Raw genomic sequence first — 11041 nt, forward strand, 5'->3', positions numbered from 1 at the left:
CTCAAACATAGCAAAGGCGCACCTTTAACAAAACCTCTCTCTCTCTCTCTCTCTCCTACTACTACTACTACTACTACTACTAAAAAAAACAAGAAAATGTTTCATGTTTATTTCCTCTCTCTCTTGTTCATTCTTTATTTTTCTCTCTTCATCTCCCTCTCTCATATTTCCTCTCTTTCTCTCTTAGGACACATTATTTTTAACAAAAACGAGCAAAATAAAAGGAGAAAAAACAAAAACAAACCAAGAGGGAGCAATGCACTCATCGCAAAGGTTTGAGGATGGATTTGGCAGCTCCTCTTCGCCATGACCACTCCTCTTCGCCCTTTGTACACTTCCTTCTCTTCTTCGCAAATGGCGGCGGTGGGGGTGAGAAGCTCTCCTTCTCCCTCTTTCTCTCCCTCTCAAACACATGATGCAATTCGCTATCTCTTTTGCTCCCTCTTTCGCTCTTACGTACAAAATACTGTGCTCGAGTTTCGGCCCACTTTTTTTTGTTTGAGTATCGTCCCTATTTGCATCATTTCGATGCAAATAGTGACGCTGCTAGTATGCATCGGAAATGGCCATCACTATTCTCCTATATCATTGTAGTGAGAAGAGGGAGGAGAAGAAGGAAAAGAGAGAAGGAGAGAAGGAGAGAGGAGAAGGGATGGGTCAAGAGGAAAGAAGAAGGTAGGGAAGAAGAAGGAGAGAAGAGAGAGAAATAAGATAAAGAAGAAGGGATGGGTAGGGAGAGAAGGAAGACAAGGGAGAAAAAGAGAGATAGTGATAGGGAGAGAAAGTTTAAGGGAAAGAGAAGAGGATAGAGGAGAAGAAAGAGAGGGATAGAGAGGGGGGAGGCAAGGAATATAGAGAGAGACAGAGAGAATACAGAAAGGGAAAGCAAAGATTAGAGGAAAATAAAGATGGAGTCAATGTCTTGGACTCTTGTCATCGTTGGAAGGTAGGCTCGAAGGACAAGATATATGTACACTACTACCACCAAAGCTTTGGAAGGTCAACATATTTGGGAGTGTTACCAATTCTTGGAAGGAGTTGAAGCTAAAGGAAGACTCTGTTACAATGTTTCAACATTATTAATCCATTGGGTAAGCACATCAGGACCTTCACTTGGAAGGACCATAGGTCCACCCCTCTATTCCTCTCCATTGCCTTTGGTCATGATTATGAAGTCGAGATTATGATGGACATATGGTCCTAGTCTAAGAATCTCTTTTCTTGTAAATCGTAGCTTTAAAAAGTATAATATTGGAGTTCTTCTTAGAAAATTAGAGCTCACTGCTTTGAGCATTCATTGAAGGGATCTCTTATTGTTCAAGACAAGATCTTGAAGGCTTCATGACTTGAATTTTTGATAGAGGGATAATGACATTGTATCAAAATCTTGTATACGAGTTGGATTGTATTGTTCTCTCAATTCCACAATATATAGAAGATGTGTTGTCTAAATTGACTTTGCTTCATCTTGTCTTCCATCTTGTTCATCCATAGGATCCAGAGTGGGATCTAGCCAATCACGTTGCCCCTTGACATCTTTGGTGAATTCGATGCAAAAGATTGCAAAAAGTCAACAAGATGGGTGATAGTAGCGATCATGAAGCAAAACCTATCAAGAAGAGAGAAAGCATGTTCAACACAAGAGCATTTATATGACTCATGAAATCCACGATTTTATGCATACATATGAAACATAAAATGTGCTGAAGTTGTTTCAAGGGCACTTCAAGCTATTATTACCAAAATAAAGAGGTTTTATGGAAAAGATATTACAAATTCTCTTCAAGTCTATGTAGGAGAAATTATAATTTGCAAAAGTAGCAGTAAATAAGTTTTCATGACACTTTAGAAAAGTAGTTACTTATAAACTACGTAATTGAATTCATATTTTACATGGAATCCATGGCAAGACATGGGAAAGTTTCAAGAAAGCTTTAAAATATGAATTTTTCTTAGAAGATTTGAATCGTGTGTAATAAAATACTCATTCTTGGAATGGGTTATGAAGAGCAAAAAGTGTCCATTTGTTATTGGCTACAAAGAGAATTTAAGCAAAAATATGGTCAGCTTAGTGCAATCTAATAGATGCTTCTACTTCCTGAGAAAGTCCTACTCTTCATACAAGTAGAAGATCCTCTACTCCAAGCATAACTTGAGAGATTCTTAGAAGAAAATTCAATGGAAAATAGATTAAAGGCTGATTGGGCTAATGTCCAAAAAGTTATCCCTAAGAAGAGAGTTGCTCTACCCTTGCGCATAGTCTGTGACAAGGCTACCCAAATTATGAGAGAGTTTCATGATAGCCTTTGGGTAGGACACAAAGTTGTATGGGCAACATATGAAAAGATCAAGGAGAGGTATTTGTGGAAGGGCATGTACAAAGATATCTTTTATTTCATTAAAGACTTGCACAAATGGCCAAATTTATTCTTCAATATGGCATAGGGACAACTCTCCTGCAACCAACAATGGATGCAAAAATCAACAACCAAATTGATATTTCATATGGTATGGAGCCAACCAAAAGAACCTCAAGGAACTTAGGTACTTACCTTTCGTATGGGAAACAAAATCAAAAGGTTTAAATGTACTATATTTCCATTCTAAAGTAGTCTAGATTGGTTGTTTTTAAAGATAAAAATATTTTATATGTAGGAATGGTTTTAGCTTAGGTGGATCTCTCAATTATAATCATACATAGATGCCATTAGTGGACAAGGAAATCACCTTCCATGGATGTCCTCGTTCCAAACATGAAGCAATGTATACCTTATCTGAGCCACAAGTGACATCCCTTATCCTCCAAGTGTTGCCATACGACTCCATAATAGACTAATCATGAGATGGTGGATCCTTTTGATTGAGAAGGGCTGGTGTAGAGACTCATCAAGCTCATGAATGAGATCTCTTTCGTTGATGTTTGCATGAGGTTGTTCAAGACTGGCTAACTAAGAGAATGAAGTTGTTGCTCCCTTCTTCAAGGCGGTGAAGGGCAATTGCCCCACAAATGATGGCAAGTTTTTGCTCCACAGTTGCTCAAGAAACTTGATGTGACAAATACAACCAAGTCAACATTACGACCCCTCTCTCTCAAGTTTATTTACTACTCATTAGGAAATTAGCAAAATGATAACCAGGACCTTGCTCTTAAAATTAACAGAATAATGTCCAACTTCCCCATGATGTATGGGAAAGTTGTCCAAGCAAGCACTTCCAAGTACTCTATTCAATATGGGAAGGCCCTATAGCCTAACAATCTCTTCAAAATTGGGAAGGCCCAAGCAAATTGATGCCTTAAGGCTTGGATGGTTCAATATAGTGACCTACAAGAGAGAGAAACTATCCCACACACACACACACACACACAAGCGCACATGCACACATAGGATAGCAAATTTCATGCTCCCTCTGCCAAATGCTTAAGATCACATGTTTATTGATAATGTGAAGATTTATATTTCTATAGAAGTAATTGAGTTTTCTATATATTATTTGCACATGAGAACCACCTCAACGAAAATAGATTTGAGTATCCCAATGCTCCCAATCAGTATATTAAGATGATCCCACAAATTTGCATGTTGTAGCTCAAGATTTGAAGAGGCACTTTGAGGTTTGGAAGTCTAGATAAATCGAAAGAGAGAGACACTTGCATGGCACTAAGCTCTAGATAGCCATTAAGCCTAATAAAGAATTGTTATTTTTGAGGGTGACCTTGAGCATCAATTATGCAGATCCAATTAGCTTAGTGGGAATTGTGATGTTGAGCTAAAGGAGAAGACATGCACCTTATCATTCTTACTTACAAATGGAATTTACTTTTATGAGACTTTTGTGGATAAGAGGCTCTCTCTCTCTCTCTAATTTTCTCATGCTATAGAAGAGTTTTTAAAATGTCTCACCTACAACCAAGACGTTTAAGTCTTCATTAGCCTGGACACAATGTAGTGCCTTTTAGGTAGTTTGAAAACTATGAAGAAGTACGATGATTAGCTTTGATGGTCTAAGCTTTTTGATCATGAATAAATACATGGCATCGCCTTACTAGTAAGTAGTAGGACGCGTACAGTGTATTCCCAAAACGACACGTAAGGCACACGGCCTTACTAGTAGTAAGTAGTAGGACGCGCACCTAGACCCAAAACAGTGTATGATTTCTTTTTCTTTCGAGGAAGCCGCCGATGATTATCGTCCGTCCGTGCCGTGAGCGCGTGAAGCGGTGCGCGGGCTCTCTCTCTCTCTCTCTCTCAAACACACCTGTGACCTGCGCGTGAGGCCGTGTGCGATCTGCCGCAGGCTAGTATATAATCGCTCGGTCTCTGCGTCAAGTCCGTCGATATCCTTTGGCCTCTCCTTGCTTGATTAGTTGAGCCCCGCAAGTTAATCTCAGTAATATTACATACATAAGTTGTTTGAATCATAAGTAGATTATACATTGTGCGACTGCCGACGCGTATACACTAGAGAGCTATGGCACCCGCTGATCACCATCTTCATCATCCGGAGATGCAGGACAAGAAGATCGCTACCGCAAGCGATTATCATAAGGAGGAGAAGAAGCACAAACACCACCAGCACGCTGCCAATGGCATTGCCCTTGCCGCAGGCGCACTTGCTCTGGTACTGATCAGCCGTAGTGATTGATCTGATTTCATTAGACCAGTTTCAGATAACTGATTTGTACTGTTGCGTGGATCGACCTAGAATAATCCAGAATTCTAATTGTAATTACTGACTTCTGATTCAAAATGTGTACTGCTTGTGTTGGAATGGCCGTGCAGCACGAAAGGAAGGAGGCGAAGAAGCATCCGGAGGAGCGCCACGCGCACAAGCTGCACGAGCACGTGGCAGAGGCGGTGGCCATTGGCGTCAAGGCTGTGGCCGTGCACGAGAAGCACGAACGCAAAGAAGCCAAGAAGCAAGCTAAGCACGCTGTGCCGCCGGCGGCCGGTGCCCGGCATCATTGATCGTAGATCGCATTACAGTTACTCAGATCACATCAAGTTATAATTGCCTAAGCTTGATCAGTGATGGTCATGCGCTATTGTATAGAATAGAAGTCTTCGTATCATATAACATAGGCCTCCATTATGCTGTTGATCTCTGTAGGATGTACATTATTAATTAGTTCCACAAGCAATGAATTACTTCCAAGCTTATATAGTCGATCAGTCTCACTCACTCTCTCTCATGAAAATAACAAATATACAATTCCCACGAGATCAAATCATCACCAAGAGAAACAAGTACATAAAAACAATCAGGTATTTGAATTAATATATCAATGTTCAGCAGCATGGGTGGTCTAAATACAAAGGAATCCTTGCACTACTATTCAGCTCGTCTTTATGGTGGTGGAGTAGGTAGTCTAAATAAAAAGAAACCCTTGCACTACAATTTTTCTTGCCTTTATGGTGGTGGAAGAGTTAGTGCAACTATTTTCAAATTTTGTGGACTAAAACACTTGAATTGTGGGATATGCCTCTTCAAGAGGTAGCTTGGGATAGTTTCTACCACAAGAATCTTTATTCCCTTCTCTCTCTCTCTCTCTCATGGTGTGTATGTGTGTGTTTTGTATGAGGCAAGATGTACTTGGTCTTCTTTTATCTTGGCCCATTACATAAATGTGTCTCTCTCTCTCTCTCTCTCTCTCTCTCTCTCTCTCTCTCTCTCTCTCTGTGCATGCACATGTGTGTGTATGTACAATATAATTTACAACAATCTAGTCCCACGCCATTGGTTTGCATTTCGGATCAGTTTGGCACTAGCATTAGTCCGATTTAATAGCCTACAATAATTTTACCCATTAAAGCTATTTCTACACAAGTTGGATTGATTTGGCACTAGCATTAGTCCGACATAATAGCCTACAATAATTTTGCCCATTAGGGCTCTTTCTACACAAGTCATGATATGTTGGTGACAAATCTTACCCCTTTACTCATCCAAATACTAATGGTGCAAATTCTTGCAATGGCCTCCAAGCACTGTGCTCAAATCCAATGTCTGATCAATTAGTCCAATTACTACCTTGTGTAGCACACCCATGTAGATATGGTGTTATCATGACACAATTTATGCAACTATGCCAATAGCATAGATCCATAAAATGAAAAAAACTTCGATTTGTAATGCTCTTGGTGGACTGACAGGTTCAATTGGCTAGTGAAAGCATCACCACCATTAATGTTGAGAAATCTCACCAATCACTGACAACATACTAATGTTGCATCCCAAGTTATTATATGTATCATCTTCTTGTCACATAAAAAATTTAAGAATCTCAATCTAGGTTTCAATTTATTGATGAGTGATCTACAATATTTGATCAACCCATTTTAAGTAGCCTTACCATTCCAAGAATATTACATGCCATACTTTCCTTATTAGCCTACATAATTCATGGTGTCCCTTCATTATCAAACAATCTATCACTCCTAAACTGACCATAGAGACATTCATTCCCTCCATTAATCAATAAGATGATCAAATATATATCTTTGCATCTATTATAGTTAATTTCTGTTGCCGTGTTTCTTAGACTATCATTCCACCAATCACAATCTTCTTCATATGGATTTTCTCCATGCTCCAAGACTAATTTTCCTCATGCATACTCAAATTCATAATTTAGCTAGACTACACATTGATCCTTTCCACCCCTGTAATAATACCTGATACTAGTCTACTAGCTGCTATACTTTCCCTGCTAACTAATGAGACCAACCATTCCACCCATTTCATCAACTCACAAACCCTATTTTCCTCTCCTTATATATAACCAAATTCAAACTTTTGGTCTGTATATCAAACAATTGAATCAACATGCCACTTTTCAACTACCTTTGTATTTGTGTATGTGTGCTTATGTATATATATGTATGTATATATGCATGCATATCATTTTTTTAAAGAGAAGGGTGTTGCTAGATTTAAAAGAGTCATTATTGTCTAGCACCCTAAATAAATCAAAACTTACATATTCTATATACTTGTAAGTGCATACTCGTAAGATCATGCACTATAGAGACTACATGAGGATGTAGATTTTAATGTGTGCATAACTTGCCTTGGTTTGTGTGTGTGTGTGTGTGATTGCTCATGTGTGGTTGTGATTGTGTTGGTTTCTCTTTTTGTATATACATGTACGTGTGAGTGAGTATGCACGCTCATGTATGGATGTGATTATGTTGGAATTTCTTTATGTATGAATTACTAGTCTTCCCATGATTATTTTCAAAGCTTTTGAAAAGGGTACTTGTTGGCTCTTCTACCCCCCCTAAATAGAAAGAAAACTAACACAATCTAAGATTGGTCTTATAAATAACAATATTTATTGTTCTTTTTGAGCCCCATAGAAAGTAAACTAACACAATCTAAGATTGGTCTTAGAAATAACAATATTTATTGTTCTTTTTGAGCCCCATAGAAATTTGATATCCATGTCACAACTAGAATGGAGATTGGATAGATCCATGAAAAATGCAACCTCCCCACCCACCACATAGTGCCTATCTATGATACCTATCCACCCACCACATAGTGCCCATCTATGCAACTTCCCACCCCACCATAGAACACCAATCTATGATACCTATGGGAGTGGTGATAAGCATAAACTTCATTATCGTATCTACTTCAATTTGCTATGCACTTACTAGTGTGTCATCTCATCTATTTCAATTTAATACTTATGTAAGTGGTAATAAGCATAAACTTCATTATCCTACCTAGTTCAATTTTAGTGTGTTGTCTCATGTATTTCATTTTAATACTTGTGGATGTGTGTGTGTGTGTGTGTGTGTGTGTGTGTGTGTGTGTGTGTGTGTGTGTGTGTGTGTGTGTGTGTGTGTGTGTGTGTGTGTGTGTGTGTGTGTGTGTGTGTGTGTGTGTGTGTGTGTGTGTGTGTGTGTGTGTGTGTGTGTGTGTGTGTGTGTGTGTGTGTGTGTGTGTGTGTGTGTGTCTACGCGTGCGCGCATACACACACACTCACACACTTATACTGGTTTGCACACATATATATGTGCACATTTGTGAATATATTAGTATATGTGTTTGAGTGTGTATACGTGTGTGTTTTGTGTGTATATGTGTATATAGGTTTGTATACTTGTGATTTGAGGGAAGCACCAATGTATTTGTGTGTGCACATATGTGTGTCTTATGTATACATATGTGTAAATTTGGGATACATGTATATGTATATGCCTATAGTAAAATGAGTATGCACATGCATATGTGTATTGGTGTTTGTGCATGCACCACCCTTCCTTTTAATGGAAATGGTAGAACTACCATCTCCATATCCTATATTACATTTTGCAATGAATTGATAAATTTTTAGAGAGTTACACGCATTTTCATTAATAGCCATTATTTTTCGTACACCATTGGCTTTATTGACATTTCTCCTAAATGTTTGTAAATCCTTATAATCAAATATGCGGACCATGGCATTATGACATCATTGGCCTTGAACTTACAAAATCAATAGAATAAAAAAAGATGGCTGATCTCATAATATTGTTATAATGAAAAGCCTTAGGCACTTCATTTATAACTATAAATACAACCAATGAATTATTTTCATGAGTTATTCAAAAGCTAAAGTCCCACATTACATCTGGTGAATATACAATGAGTCTTAAGAATCTTCTTGCCTTGAGTGGTAATACTTGGAAGGTAGGATCCTTAGCTAATTATGAGTGCTACATTAAAATATGATGGATCAACCTCACATTCACAAAGGATCTTCCAAAACAACATCTATCAATATTTGTCAGCATCTATTCTTGCAACTTCATGTGCACTTGCATTGTGAAGCTCTAGATGCCTTCTTTAACCTGGCTAAGTGCTCACCATCAAGTACTAAGTGCTCACCATCAAGTACTATTGGGATTCAGGCTATGAAGTTAACCACCAAGTAGGAATGCACTAATACTAGGCTCTTTTCATTACCTCCTACTATGCTAGTGACCTCCCTTTTGGCCCCTCATAGCACCACCCTACTTTAGATATGTGTTCTAAACAAAAACTCAAGAGAACACCCCCCCCCCCCCCCCAGGTAGTTTTCCTTGAATCAAGTTTGAGGTGAGACGAGCATAGGAGGAATTAGAGAAAATATATGACTTCTTTCTTAATATTATTCTTTGCACATAGGCAAGTTTAGACAAGAAAGATTGCAGCATTAGTAGGTGGAGGCAATAGGATAGGTTGGTTGAGTAGAAAGAGAGTAAAGTGTAGTGGAAGCATCAACCAAGGAGTGAGGTGGAAGAATCACTAGGTGGCAGTAGCAAGGTAGGGTTACTAAGAAGAGGGAAAGTTGATTGTGGTGGAAGTCAAGAAGATGGAGGTATCATTGACAAATAACATGGAGGACATAAATAAAAGGGCACAACCATTCTGTCTCCTTCAATGAGACCCTTGCCAACCTTTTCACTTATTGTACTTGTAGTAGAAAGCATACATGTAGTGTAATACTCACAAGGACCTAATTATCTTCTATAGACCTATTCTCATACAAACTCCACATTAGTCTCATCAAAGAATTGCATGAACTTAGCCATCACTTATATGCATGGTATTTAGCCTTGGAGGAGGAAGGGGGGAGAGAGAGAGAGAATTATTTCAATAAAGAATAACTTCATTTTTCTTTCTCATATTTTCTATGAGATGTAGTTTATTTTTGCAACCTACGATTGGAGATCTCTCTAGTGCTTTGGAATTATCATCATGATTTTCTTAAAAAAGAAAGTGCAATTCTATGTATAGGCATGAGAATTAGTGTATGAGAAGGGGGGATTTTCCAAGCATCTTGATATTAATACAAAAAAATAATTAGATGTAAAAGAAAAGGTAGGAATTTAATAAAAGTTTATTTCAAACTCATCTCATCTCCTTGTCATTTTTGCCTTCAAAGACATCAACCACCATGCCAAAACAAATAGTAAGAAGACAAGATGATCTGTTCTTTACCATTATCTAACCCCATCTTCTCATGAAGAGAGCAAGAGGACGAGAATTGATCAATCTCCATGCCAAGGTGAAGTGAACTCAACCCCACTCAACCAAACCAAAACGGATGAGAAGAAGAGAAAGGAAAACTAGACCTTTTCACCGTGTTGAGAGAGAGAGAGAGAGAGAGAGAGAGAGAGAGAGAGAGAGAGAGAGAGAGAGAGAGAGAGAGAGAGAGAGAGAGAGAGAGAGAGAGAGAGAGAGAGAGAGAGAGAGAGAGAGAGAGAGAGAGAGAGAGATGGATCAACTGGGAGTAGGAGCTTGATAAGTTGAGATGGTATAAAGAGGGAGAGTTCATTCAAGTCAAGGAAGACACCATGAGGTAGAATGCTTAAACTAAAACTTAAAAGATTAAGTCTTAAGAAAAGGCTACCTAATATAATGTTTTGAAAAGCATCATGCTTGATGTTTGTTCTTTCATCTTTTGCAAGGATTATGTTGAGAGAGAGAGAGAGAGAGAGAGAGAGAGAGAGAGAGAGAAGGGAATGATGGGTGAGAGATCATCAACAATTTGCAAGGATCAAAAAACTATATCAAACCCTATCTCATCGTCATCTCAATCACCCTTGCAAATCTTCCTAGTCAATCCATCATCTCTATACTCCACATACTTTTTCCCAATATAATATCTCTCTATAATCCATTTTTGGTCTCTAATTCTACAAAGCTTCCACCATCACCCTATTGTTCAAAGATCCAATGAGAACTTCCACATATAGCAAATTGAAGAAAGATCAAATTCATCGCACAATCCATAAGCCCTAAAATATCCTACATCAAAGAATTCAAACCTTTAACAAGAAGTGTTATCTTGATCTTTACCCCACTTGTACCCATCCAGCAAGTTCCTACATAAAAGAATTCATACCTTTAACAAGAAGTGATATCTTGATTTTTACCCCCTCATACCCATCCACCAAGTTCCCTTTACCTAGCCCATTACTCTTCTTGGCCCTATTTAAGCTCACTTTGAAGATCATACAAGTTTGTGAGCTCTACAAGGATCAAGTAAGGAGCTAAGTGAGGA

At 38.4% G+C, this 11041-nt stretch overlaps 1 protein-coding gene across 1 annotated transcript; it reads left to right on the forward strand.

Moving 5' to 3' along the window:
* Positions 1-4175: 4175 nt before the first annotated feature.
* LOC148012465 (uncharacterized) lies at positions 4176-5157 on the forward strand. The gene is made up of 2 exons (XM_087668974.1): positions 4176-4620; positions 4782-5157. Exons 1-2 carry the CDS (start codon positions 4471-4473, stop codon positions 4965-4967), a joined length of 336 nt encoding a protein of 111 aa, XP_087525100.1. The 5' UTR covers positions 4176-4470; the 3' UTR covers positions 4968-5157.
* The last annotated feature ends 5884 nt before the right edge of the window (positions 5158-11041 follow it).

This window comes from Lygodium microphyllum, chromosome 27, assembly GCF_053477565.2.
Source record: "Lygodium microphyllum isolate KBCC chromosome 27, Lygodium_microphyllum_v1.1.10, whole genome shotgun sequence".
NCBI classification, from domain to species: Eukaryota; Viridiplantae; Streptophyta; class Polypodiopsida; order Schizaeales; family Lygodiaceae; genus Lygodium; species Lygodium microphyllum.